Source organism: Cyprinodon tularosa, unplaced genomic scaffold (assembly GCF_016077235.1).
Source record: "Cyprinodon tularosa strain WSP-4 unplaced genomic scaffold, ASM1607723v1 ctg152, whole genome shotgun sequence".
Lineage (NCBI taxonomy): Eukaryota > Metazoa > Chordata > Actinopteri > Cyprinodontiformes > Cyprinodontidae > Cyprinodon > Cyprinodon tularosa.
Window position 1 is genome coordinate 1,405,001 of NW_024038354.1, and position 13,525 is coordinate 1,418,525.

General features: G+C 42.5%; 1 protein-coding gene across 1 annotated transcript in view; it reads right to left on the minus strand.

Moving 5' to 3' along the window:
* Positions 1-13,254, minus strand: part of slc41a1 (solute carrier family 41 member 1) — a 41,726-nt gene extending 28,472 nt beyond the window's left edge. Inside the window, exons 1-2 of the mRNA XM_038279724.1 lie at positions 13,115-13,254; positions 8,196-9,316 (exon numbers count right to left, since the gene is read on the minus strand). Coding sequence (XP_038135652.1) covers positions 8,196-8,681 — 486 coding nt within the window. The 5' untranslated portion in view covers positions 8,682-9,316; positions 13,115-13,254. The remainder of the gene's footprint in view (positions 1-8,195; positions 9,317-13,114) is intronic.
* Positions 13,255-13,525: the final 271 nt, after the last annotated feature.

A 13,525-nucleotide genomic window follows, 5' to 3' on the forward strand; every position in this document is an offset into this window, starting at 1 on the left:
TCCCAGAGTCTGGAGGAAAAGAAGAGAGGCACTTCATCCACGTTGCTTGAAGTCCAGTGTAAAGTTTCCACAGTCAGTGATGGTTTGGGGTGCCATGTCATCTGCTGATGTTGGTCCATTGTGTTTTCTGAGGTCCAGGGTCAACGCAGCCACATACCAGGAAGTTTTAGAGCACTTCATGCTTCCTGCAGCTGACCAACTTTTTGGAGATGCAGATTTCATTTTCCAACAGGACTTGGCACCTGCACACAGTGCCAAAGCTACCAGTACCTGGTTGAAGGACCATGGTATCCCTGTTCTTAATTGGCCAGCAAACTCTCCTGACCTTAACCCCATAGAAAATCTATGGGGTATTGTGAAGAAGAAGATGCAATACACCAGACCCAACAATTCAGAAGAGCTAAAAGCCACTATTAGAGCAACCTGGGCTATCATAACACCTGAGCAGTGCCACAGACTGATCGACTCCATGCCACGCCGCATTGCTGCAGTAATACAGGCCAGAGGAGGCCCAACTAAATACTGAGTGCTGTACATGCTCATACTTTTCATGTTCATACTTTTCAGTTGGCCAACATTTCTATAAATCCTTTGTTTTTATTGGTCTTCAGTAATATTCTAATTTTCTGATATGATGAATTTGAGATTTTCATTTGTTGTCATTTGTAATCATCAAAATTAAACAAAATAAACATCTGAAATATATGAGTTTGTATGTAATGTATGAATATAATATACAAGTTTCACTTTTTAAATGGAATTACTGAAATCAATCTACTTTTTCATGATATTCTAATTTTATGACCAGCACCTGTATAAAAGCTTGCCCTCCATCCCCTGCAGGGATAGTGCCACACTGTGGTGGTGGAACAAGCAAGATACGCTGCCCTTGCTATCTGGACTGGCTGAAAACTACCTCTGTGTGCAGGCTTCCTCCACCCCATCTGAGAGGGTGTTCTCCACGGCTGGAGACAGCATAAGCCCTGAAAGATCCCGTATCCTTCCAGAAAAAGCAGATATGCTCATCTTTCTGCAAAATAACTGTTAATTTTCCCTACTACTGTTTTATAATTAGTATTTTTTGTTATTTAAAATAGGTTATTATCCCATCATTTGTTATTAGACATTGTTGGTTATTAAGTTTGTTCTTGTATTCATTTTTCATTTAAACACGGATGTTACTCCAGTTTCACATTTCCTGTGGACATCTTGATCTTGTTGAGTTTGTAAGATTGTGCAATAGTTAAGTAAAAAAAGTTGATGCTGATAATCAAACTGTTTGTTCTCCTTTTTTCCCCAAATTTGAATCGAAAAAAGAATCGATTAAGAATCGAATCGTTTCATAGAATCGAAAAGGGAATCGGAATCGTGAAAATCTTTTCAATTCCCAACCCTACATCCATCCATTTAGTAATTCCAGCATTGGCTTCAATGCTCTGACGTAAACAGACATGTACGCTTTCTTCCAGTTCTGCAGGACAGAAAACTTGATGGCAATAATTGGTGCAGCTACTAAATAGAGCCTGACCAACCATCTACAAAGCCTCAGTTTAAGGACCATCCTTTCTTAACTGAATACATTGATTTACAGCCACTATAAGGTCTACTGAATGCTCCTAGAGCCTCCTGACAGAACATCAAAGAAAAAACTCCCATTTCTACCAAATGCATCAAGTTAAGAACCAATCAATCAATAAATCTTTCAATTTACACTTCTATTTGAAATGAACAGTATGAATAAGGATCTTTACTCACACATTCTTCAACTCTGCAGCGACATCTTATTGCTTTGGCAGCTTTAGATCCTGCTTCAGCTTAATTCAAACATTCTTTCTGTATTTACAGCCCAGTTAGACTCTCATCCATCCTCAAATAATTTTTTGTGCTTTTTTTGTATCATTAGTTTCATAATTAGCTGGGAGGTACTAAATGACTCAGCAGCAGTAAGTAACTTCCTGTTTATGTCTTTTTCCCTATGTTATTATAAATATACAGAAAGGGCGTTAATTACTAACAAAATGAAGAGTAAACCACAACATAAAAATAAATAGGCCAGCAGGGTCTAGATGCCTTTCAGAAAAATTTTGCATGAAAGTACAGTGAGTTAATAGAGCCCATGCGGGAGTCCAACTGAATAAACTCATTACTTGACTTTATCTGCCTCCGACACAGCCAATCAGCTTTGAAGAGCACCACCATGAAAGCCCAATCAGCATCCAGAGTTCATCTTAAAAGGTCTCCAATCCACATCTCAGTCTGCTACCCAAAGTGCAGGCAGTGGTTGCTCTATGTGGTCAGCAGAAGACCGCCATGTGGAGCCTGGTTCTGCCAGAGGTTTCTTCCCAATGGGGAGTTTTTCCTCTCCACTGTCGCTTCACGCTTGCTCATCATGGACAGGTTAATGCAACCAGTGTTATATGAGTATCAGTTCATGCAGTCCACTGGGTCTCACCATACTAACCAACTCCATCTATCTCCACTCCACCACCAGTTTCAGGCCTGGGGGGGAAACATCCCTGTTCTTTACTCCTGTTCATGCATAGCAAACAAAATTCAGCGCTAATGTTTCCCACCGAGGTCTGAGCGCCAACGACTAAAGTAATTGTGTCGATAACAGCTGGGAGTGGCGGTCTAGTGGTCAGGGCATAGAGCTTGGAATACTAAGGTTCTGAGTTCGAACCCCATTCCCACAGACTGCCACTCTGAGTCTCTGAGTGAGACCCCACACTGCTCCCCAGGTGCTGCACAATGGCAGCCCACTTCTCCCCAAGGGGAGGGGTTGAATGCAGAGAGGGCATTTCTCCAATGGAAGATCAATAAAGTTCAATTATTATCAATAAAAATCTTTTTCTGTCGTTTTTCAGATTGAACTGGAGTATACATTAAGAGAACCTTTACAGCTTAGCTGCATTAGCTTCTTAAGTTCCTCTATTTTGTTACGTTGGGAAACGTGACTTGGCTGACCTGTCTTCCACTTGGCCTTTTAATAACACTTGGAGCAGGTGTAACCTTTGATAACCCCCTCCCTGGCTGCAGGCCAGGTTCTCTGTATCACACTAAGCCTGCCACACTTGCGTTGTGCTTCCTCTATTAAGGCTTCATGCAGTCAAAGCAAGTTTATGGTCAAATCTGGCCAGAAGGCAATAGCTGATGTTGATGCCATTGATCTACATCCAGTAAAAGTGCTTATCTGTGAAGCCAGTCCCACAGACCGCCAGCACTTAAGTTTGCACTAAGCTCAATCAATATTCTGCAAGGCTTACAGAGAATAGAAAAGGGAAGGAAAATCAGACATAGGGAAGCAAATAGGCTGAAATATTGTTGCTCCTCAATTCGCTGTGAAATGAAAGCTTGCAGGCGCTCCCTGGGATGCTCCCACCAGATGCACTGATACAGAATGTGGTGTCGTCCATGTGTCCCCACGTGTTGTAGGTGTGGCATTAGGTCTGCAGAGCAGTTTAAACCCTTTCTGTCTGTCTCCTAAGCTGCAGTCAGGCCAAACAGAGCTCCAACAGTCAGCCCCTCGCCTTGGCTCACTGCCCCCTGCAAACCCAGCACCCTTGTGAGCAACTTTATTTCTCTTCTCTTTCAGAGTCGCATGTTTTCCAGCTCTCTCTTAATCTACTCCTGTCTAACTCTGCTATCTCCCTCTTTGACTGCCCTGTTGTGATGTATGTCTCAGTCTTCCCTGGAGTATTGGCTAACAGCCATAAAAGCCCCCCCCTCCTTATGGTCACCTCCTCAGTTCTAGGAACTCTACAGGACAGCCCAAGTACCTCAGTGTACAGACTTATAGGAGCTCTGGTATGCAACCCCCAGAAGGGTCTGATTACCCAGTTGAGTAATGGCCCCACTTTACTTGTGATCCTTGCACTTGCTGTACTGAAAGAGAAGCTAGCCGCGGTAGTCCGCAATGTGACAGAGTCACAGCATCTCCATCAGCGTCACAGAAACTAAATCTCATGGTGTCTGTGTCATTTTCCTGTTTCTTGCATGATAGTATCAAAGAAATGTTCCCGGCCAAGCAACTACTGTATATGGAAAAATAGACATATTGTAACACACAACCTTCTTGATATGTCATCATTAACAACCCCTGGATTTTTAATTCATTTAATTTGGTTTGGTTTCTCTGACCAAAAGAAAGCCGTTCATACTTTAAAAGTGGAAAAGGAAATATTATTGGATTAATGCAAACTCTCTGAATTCAAACGAAATACGCTTAAATGTGTAACACGATTAAACATTTTCACTTTAAACACTACATTATGAATACTTTAAGGACTACTACTGTTTGGTTAAAAGTTTCCATTTTTATGCAACTTACGGCCTCATTATACCTGACACATATAACCTTCATGTGGTAAATGAGCATTTAAACTTGGTTAGTCCTCTGTGCAAATTACAGGGAGGAGGTAGAAAACGAAGCAGTTTACAGCTTTTGCAAATTCTCTTTGTGTCGTCCAGCTGCGACAGTCCTTTCCTTCCAGGAGTTTTTCCACAAGTTGTTCATAGTTGGGATATTGATGAGCTAAATGGTTGAATTAGAAGTTTTTTATTTTTGCAAACCCTTGCCAGCCGGAGCTGCTTTTTGCTCGACATGTTTTCCACACTGTCCAGGTATTTACAAGTTTTCCTTGGTCTGCGATGCATGAACACCATGCAGAGGGGAGTGGAACCCAAAGTTAAGCAATTTGGCTGCACCGACCATGGGGACATGTATAAACCAAGCTTTACAGTGGCTCAGGTTATCCTGAGCTATCTATATAGTTGTGCTGCTATAGGCTTAGACTGCTGGAGGACATAGAGACCTATTTACATTATTCAGCTTCATTCTATATCTATTCTCCTCTTCTGCAGTACTTCATCCATTTTTCTCATCATAGTAGCTTCAGCTGGTCTGATCATGTTTGGCTGTGAACATACTGGAGGAAAAAAAAAACAGCTGGGCTTCTAGCAGCAACACCTTTTATTATAGATGACAGGGTTTGGTCTGTTTTTTAGTGCTTAGTTATGTTTCTCTCCTAGTCATAGCTGTGTGTAACTGGATGTGCTTCCATCCGTATGACGTGAAAACTGGTTCAGAGCTCGTCTGCTTAACCGTTTCTTTAACAGAAAGAGGCACCTATGGAGCTAGCTTACCGTTATCTCTTCTGACATTATGGATCATTGCTTAGATGTTCTATGTTCCTTTTGTATAAAAGTTTTTCACTGTTAAAAGGAGCTTTTCTCTCCACTTCAGATGCACAAATGTGCGGTTTTATCAATTCCTGCAAAGTCAATGAGTCGATGCAATGAGCTGCTTTTCCTTAGATAGAAAACATTGAACAAATCTGGCTGGATGATCTGGTTAAATTGTCTCTGTAAAGTACCAAGAGATGATGTTTGTTGTTAATTGGTAGAAACAACATGGAAGCTGCAACATGGGAGTTTCCATGCATTCAGAATAAAAGATTAGCCAGAGGTAGGGACAACACAACCACGGGCTAATCCTTCCACTCTCATTGAATCACATCCTAAACAAGAGACAGCCTTAGGGATTCTTAGGATCTAATAGTAAAGAGCTGAAGGGATGTTAATGATTGCTAGGCAATAGCACCATGGAGATGGATAAAAATGGCCAAACTGTGCATCCAATATAACATGCCTTCTTTTAGCCTCTAAGAATGCTCTAAGCACAAACTTGCTAAGATGATTTTCTATGAAACAATTAAGACCATGTTTCTATTTTCCTGTTATCCCCTAAGTACATACCAGCTAAGTGGATGTGGACCAAAGTCAGGCACAAGACAGGGTTGACCAGTGTTAAGCAAAGTGTCACCAGTAGAATTTCCTGTTTCCTGGCCTCCAGTTCTTAGATTATTGTCTTTACTGTAGATGTCTTGTTCACAAATCCTAATCCAGAACTCAAACAGAAAACTAGACCAGTATGGATTAAATTTATATCTTTTTTTCAGCTTTAGCTTTTGAACATCTCCATTAATCTACACCAGTAACTTCAACAGAAATGCATCCCTTAGGCCGGAGGTCTTCAACAGGGAATCCGCGACCCCCAGGTGAAGGAACCTGCGTTTTCTGTTGTGTTTTGTTTTAAGTTTGCTTCAATTCTTTAGATCAACAGATTCTGTCTCACAAACTATTGAGAGACTGAGGCAGAGACAGTTACCCTCTACTGAGGACAGGCAGGATTAGCTGAGTTAGCATTTCTTAGAGTCTTGGATAAGGATTTAGGCATTGAAGCGATCAGCTAGATGCTCAGGCAAACTTACTTCTGCAGTTGTTTCAGACAAGCCTCACCTGAAAGCTCAAAACAAGCACTAGTTAAAGGGTTGCACGCAGGAAAAAGTGTGACAAAGTAGTCAAAAACGACACAACATTCTTTGTGAGTTCTCTCACAAATTCCAACAGCATGGTGCCTATGCTGGAGCAGCATGAAAACTTTGAACTTGAATCTCTGCATTCCTGGTTAAGTGAGTATACCTCACCACACGATAATGGAGGCTCTGATGGATGCATTCGGTTTAGTTTTCCCCCACATTCTAGGTTAGCTGAACTTTTGTGCCATTTCAGGTGCTCAAAGAGAGAAAACTTTATTGCCCTGCCCCCCCCCCCCCCCCCCCCCCCTCTTTAGTGCTGGGTCTCTAAGGGTCCACTATGTTGCCATCAGTATGCGTGTACACAATGTACTGGTCTCCCAGCAGGCTGACACCTCCAGCTTTTTCTGCACTACAATCTAACCTTTAAGACAAAAAAGATAACCTGTTCCAATGACTTTGACCCGCATAGATAAAAGAAACAAGGAATAAGAAATAAGAGAAGTTGAGTGGATCTATAACAACTCCAACCAAATACAGCAAGTATGTCCAACTCCACACCTAAGATTCTGTGATGAATCATTAAAGACCCAATGCCTAACAGCATAGAGACGTCCTGGGGAGAAGAATTTATGCCTTTAAGGAGAAAAGGTTACACAAATAATAAAGAAAGAAAGAAAAGAAATGAACTTTCTGCATGGGGGAGCAACGGGCTGCCATTGTGCGGCGCCCGGGGAGCAATGTGGGTTTAAGAATCTTGCACAGGGACCCAGAGTGGAGGCTGTGGGGATCAAACTGGGCCCTTGCACCCTTCTCAGAACACAAGTGCACTTCTCTAACCACTAGACAAAATTAGCCTCAAGAGGACATCCTGATCTCGCGAGCTTTCAAGGTTTCACTCGCTAATCAGTCTGGAGACTCTCCATTGAAGAAAATTTGGAGCCGTTCACCAAACGAACGTCCAATCAGCGTTGGCTTTGAGGCGGGTTGAGGTGTGACGCAACGAGAAGCGCGACAGTTCAGTCTTAAGAACATGGCGGCTTCAGCGGATGAAACTAGCGTTAGCGTGGCTATCGAGCAAGTTTTATCAGAATTACAGAGTATATCTTCACTGAAAGAAGAGCAAAACACTGCTCTGGAGGCTTTTCTCAGAGGAAATCTATCAATTGGCTCCTCTTCGTCGTCGCTCTGTTACGTCATATGCTTCGTTGATCTGATTGGTTTATTTGGCCCGTCTATCACCAACATAGGCCAATCAGCTAACCAGTATTTTCGCCCCTTCCCAAAATTACTTCAACGGAAGGTTTCCAGATGGATATGCGGAGCAAATGCATCTGCCGGAGTCAGGTTAAGACCAAATACCCATGTGTCTCCAAATGCTGACATTAGATAAACCATAAGGTCTAAACAGATGCATGACAATGTGAGACGCCCTTGGTAAGCCTGGTGATAAATATATTCAGGTGGTAATCTCTCTTCATTAGGTCTGCCTAAAACATAGTGTATAAAAACACACTGAAGCTGTTTTATATCTATAATCAGTGTTATGGTATACTCACACATACATTATTAATATATCTGTTAAGCAACCAAATTAAATTATTTTTGTTCAAGTACTTTTGTGTTATATTTGCTGTACTGCACACTATTAAATCACAGAACAACACGGACGCACACTACTTATAACCATTAGCATATTTAAAGAGTCGTCTAAAGAGGTCATCTGCAGTCATGTGATTTGGATTAATGTAATCCAGAGTATCAAGGAAAAACCTCTCATGCACATGGAAAACACTGGATCGAGATCAATCTTTCAATAACATTTTCTAATTATTCTTAATTATACTAAATGTTTTGTTTTAATGTTTTAGTGTAACTTACTTGGACAATGTCCAGCACCATTCCAGCCGCCACTGTTCCGAAGCCAGCCAGCAGAAAGGGAAAAACCACCTGCAGGCCGATGGAAATGGAGGTCTCCTTAAGCGGCGCTGGTGGCTCCGGGCTCTGATTGATGCTGTTGTCATCGCTTTCGTTGCTCTGGCTTGCATTCTCCAGAAGTGCGTCCTCCTCGCGTTGTCCTTTGGCATTGGCCCGACAGTCTAACGCCACCACGATATCCGACCTTTCTTCGTCGTCCCCTGTCTCGCCAATCCTCTCTGTGAAAGATGTGACCTCGGTGAGCTCGAACTCCCCCCCAGTTTGTTGGTTTACTTCTTCTGGGCCTCTGGTGAGGATCAGTGGATGGATGGAGCAGTTAGAATTGAGGAAGGCTGGGGTCAGAGGACCTCCCTCCTTCTTCATCTCAATGTCCCCTGAGGACATCTCAATGTCCGGGAGTTTGTCTTGTTCTTTTGACCAACGTACCATGCGGAGGCCTTTTACAGACGGTGTACTCAACAAGAAAAAGGAAAAGTTGTTTTAGACTAACGGTTTGGGGAAGGTCAGAACGGAACGCTCTGCTCGACCTGGTTTTACACCTGATCTCTCTGGTTAACTTATCCCATTAAACAGGCTAACATGGGGTGTGGGTTGGAACTAATGAGGAAGAAGAAAAAATCGCTCTGTAGGTGGAATCTTCCCACAAGGCACATGCAGCCGTGCTTCTGCAGAGCCGTGTTCCTGTCGGTGCTTTGGAAGTAGAACCAGTATGTTCTCCATTCACTGCAAGGTGCTAGGGGTTAGCCGGCAAAAGAAAAGGCATCACGCATCAAAACAAAGGAGAAAATAAAACAGAAGACTCGGGGAATCACTGCATAGCCCCCCCGCCACGCAATTGTAAACAGCCTTTAAAATTCAGCACAAGCTGAAGAAACACGGAAGAAGCCAGAGTTGTGCAGCGACTGGTCGGTCAACTGATAGTGGAATCCTGCACAGAGCAAATGTCTCCCCTTATGCCACGTGGTAGCTGGAAGCTTTTCAGACAAGATATTTAAAGGTCTTCTGTTGGAGGATAGAATTACCTACTGTGGAAAAGCACCTCCCTAACCACAGTTCCCAGTCACCTGAAGAAAAACACACAAAAAACATTGATCAATTATTCAGTCTTCACAAAAAACACCGCCCATTGTTAGTTCTTTTTTTCTTCAAACATCATGAGTCACCCAACCAGGGCCTTATACCAATGACGCTGCCGTGCATAAAGAATTAAAACAGAAATATTATAGAATAGAAACAAAAGAACAAAAGTTACACCAAGTTCAACTAACTGCTTTAAAGAAAGAATCGTCTGTGTCATGGAAGTTCAGGTTGTTCAGATGTTAATCTCTAACATTATGGATTGTTGAGTTGAGACTATGTCAAGGAAACCAGTTTCATCCAGTACCAAATTAGCAAAAGGTTGCTAAAAATAAATAGCTGATGGTGGAAGAGGCAGCTTTGACCAGACTGTCAACTTGGCAGTGAAAGTCCAGAGTTCCTGTTGAACATTTTAAGACATTTAAAAAGCCTTTCTGAGTGACTGACAGCAGCAAATCAAAGAGCTTCTGAGATCTGCACATTATATACAAACAAAAACTGCTTGAGTAGCTCTTTTAATAAAGATCAACAAAGGCTGGTCAGTTTGCATAAGGTCAAAAGGCTTTGGTTGGTTTGTTTTAAATGATTTAGAGAGCGGACAGGGATGGGTAGATCCTGATCCTGATTGCTCAGTATTCTGCAACCTTTAAATGTGTCGCTGGTGAAGATTCTCAGTCATCCAGGTCATAGTCATTCCAGAAAAGTTTTTAAAAAAACAATCCGCTGGACTTTTTTTCCAAATTTGAAAACGTTTTTCTTCCACCCAGAAGGAATTTTTAATTCCAAATGTCAGAAATAGTGTTGAGTTCCTGGTTTTATCCAGCAGCCCAACAAAGCCTGGTTTTAGTTTAGAAAACATGCAAATAGAAACGGATGAACGGGTCCCCTCCTTTGGAATGGGGGTGGTTTGACTTCTTTGTTAGCCTGCAATGCCCCATACCTGTCTATGTCTCTGAAAGGGGGGGGCGTTAAAGGGAACTGTTGAAAATAAATAAAATAAAACAAAATAACTCAATCGCTGCATTGTAGGTTTTGAAAGCTGAAATCTGAGTCCGTCCCCTCTGTTTTTTTTGTTGTTTTTTTGGTGAATTTAGATGTTATTCAAAAGAGTTGGAAAAGTTAAAAAACAAACCACTTTTAGGTTTTTAGGAATGACTATGACCCGAATGACTGAGAACCTTCACCAGCATTAAGATCTGTCCTTGGTCCAACACATCAATGATGTCAAAGTCAGCAGGTTGCATTCAACAACTTGGCTTACGTGTTTTCTTTATTATCTATAAAATAACTTTATGTTTTCACTATTTTATAGCAACACTGGGTCATTTTTTGCAACTAGGAGCACTAGATCTTTAACTTCTAGAACTGTGTCCAAGCATTGGCCCTATCCCCTACAGAGAGCACTATATAGGGGTTACCCTGTTTTAGTCTAAAGTAAAAAAAAAGTAGTGGACTCAAATTTTCCCACAATGCACCATGACAAGTAGTGATCATCCATGGTCACTAGATGAGCAGATATATTCCAGATGCTTTGTAAGAGCTCTCCTCGCAAAGCATGATGGGATTTGTCATTGGGGCAAGAGAAAACAAAGATGGCGCACAGAAAGAGCCAGAGTCATGTGACCAACGGGAAGTAAAACATAGCGATCATCTGTTATTAAGTCCACTATATAGTCCCCGCTGCATATACCGATGGAGGCATGCAGGGGTTAGGGTGGACAGTCAGACACAGCTATAGAGTCAGTTATAAAGAAATGTTCTTAATTCAAATCTCTAGATTAAATCCTACTTTGAAGAAACTTTCTGATCAGGTAAGTGTTGTATCTGTTTTGTGTTATATGTGTATATATTTATATTGTCTTGTGTGGTTTGTTCTGTATATATATTTAAAAATGTTTGTATCTGGAGCGTATAACAAAAGTAATTTCCCTCTGGGTTTATTAAAGTATGTCTGATTTTGATTTTGATAAAGCTTCTAGTTAGAGTGGCTCAGGTTATCCTGAAATATCTCTACAGTTATGCTGCTATAGGCTTCGACTGCTGGAGGACATAGGGACCCCTTTTTCATCATTCTGCTTCATTCTATCTCTATTCTCCCACTCTGCAGAATCTGTTAGTTCAATCTCTAACGTTCTGCTCTCTCTGCTTTTTCTCATAGTAGCTTCATCTGGTCTGTTCCTGTTTGGCTGTGACTCCATCCTGGAGAGAAATATCAGCTGTGCTGCTGCCATCAACTCCTTTGTTTATAGATGTTGGAGCTTGGCCTGTTTTCCAGTGTAGTCCTGTTTCTCTGACTGTGACTAACTGGATGTGCTCTCTTCATCCTCTGACATGGGAGCTGGTTCGGAGCTCTTCTGCCTGGCTGTGTGTTTCCTGGACGGGGCCGCCTGTGGAGCTGGTTGACAGTTGCCTTTTTTATCTATGCTTCTTTTTCTATGTCTGCTTCTGCCTCCTTGAGCCCCAGTCGGCCTCAGCAGATGGCCGCTCACACTGAGCCTGGTTCTGCTGGAGGTTTCTTCCTGTTCAAAGGGAGTTTTTCCTCTCCACTGTCGCTACAAGCATGCTTAGTGTGAGGGATTGCTGAAGAGTCAATGAGTCGATGCAATCAGCTGGTTTTCCTTAGATAGAAAACTTTGAATCAATCTGACTGGATGATCTGGTGAACTGGAAAGTGACCTGAGATGATACGAGGTGAATTGGAGCTATAGAAATACACTAAATAGAATAGAATGAGTCATGGATCTGACCCCATCGTGCTAGATAGGTGAGTTTTTGAAAAACAGCATTGATAAGAAGAATATAGACCTGATAAACAATCTAAAACATGTCAAATTACACTAATACTGGGTAAAATGTAACACAGCATTGTTTTAAGTAATCTAGCACTAGTTGTATGCAGCACTGATACAATGATTTACATAAGAATTTCTCTTAACTAAGACTCAACTCTAAAATTTGCAACCAAAACTTTGTTTGTCAGATCAAGATATTTTGTGAACTATGTTTTAATTCCCATGTGAAGCTTCAATGAACCCAGGAAGAGGGCCTGCTTTAGAGAGCAGCTGTAGGTGAAGCTAAAGCTTCTTCCAAGCAGGTGATCCAGTCAGTCTGCACTCAACAAAACATCATCACCAACCAGGAAGCCTCAGCAAATCCTGTCTGTGAGCTTAAACTTGGCTGACAAAGTTTATCCAGCTGTCACTATAAAGCTGCAGGTTATTTTTGAACATTTTTTATAATGTAACCAAGTTGTTTCTTTAAAGTCATATAGAGAATATGTAACTTTTCTCCACCAGTATAGATTGATAATGTCTCTGGGCCTTTTGTCATTTCATCAATCAGCAGATGAGATGTTTAGGAATGTAGAGCCTCATTGCTCTCTGACTTTTCACAGCGTTCCTCCGACTGCATGTTGCGACATCCGCGCACAGCCTGTTGGCTTTGCGCGCTGAAACAATCCTCTGCTTAGTAGTCAGGACCAACGCTGCCCGAACCCAACATGGCAAAGGCGTAAATTAGTGCTCTCCTGCCCAGGGCTGAATAGCAGAGCACCTCCTGCTCTGTTCTCTCTGCTCGCTTCTACCAGCCTTCCTGTTGCGATGCCCGGATCGGTGGCACCGCCGCTCCCCCAGGAGCTTCCAGCTCTTTCCATGTTCTTCTGAAACGCAGCAATTCCTATTTCTAATCCGATGGAGATTGTTTGATCCTTAGTTGCCAAATGGCACACCGTGTTCACTCAGTCAAACTTTCTCTACTTTGTTCCGTTGAATGAAATGAGAGCTTACCTTAAACTATCTGAGGTCTGCAGATGAAGGAGCGGAGATCTGAGTGCGCAGAAACTCCGCTGCTTTGCGCACCGCTTATGTAGCCCACTGCACCGGCTCCGTACAGCTGTCCTAACGCCTGATGGTGCTAATAGTTAAACCATCCCTCCCTCCCTCCCTCCCCCGCAGCTGAGGTTGCCTCCCCGTCACATTGCGCCCGTCCAGTCAGTGACCCACCCCCAGGATGCGCCTCTAGAAGACATCAGGAAGGGGGTGCCAAGAGGCCGGAACATGGAGCTATCAAATGTCTTCTGCTCTGGGTTCAGCTGTCCCACAGCCAGTGGAAAGTCCACGGTGCCACGAACCGAATCATTTACAACCAGCCACTCAAACCCGAGTTTTAGTTTAACAGCAGGCCTACATTCAGAGGAT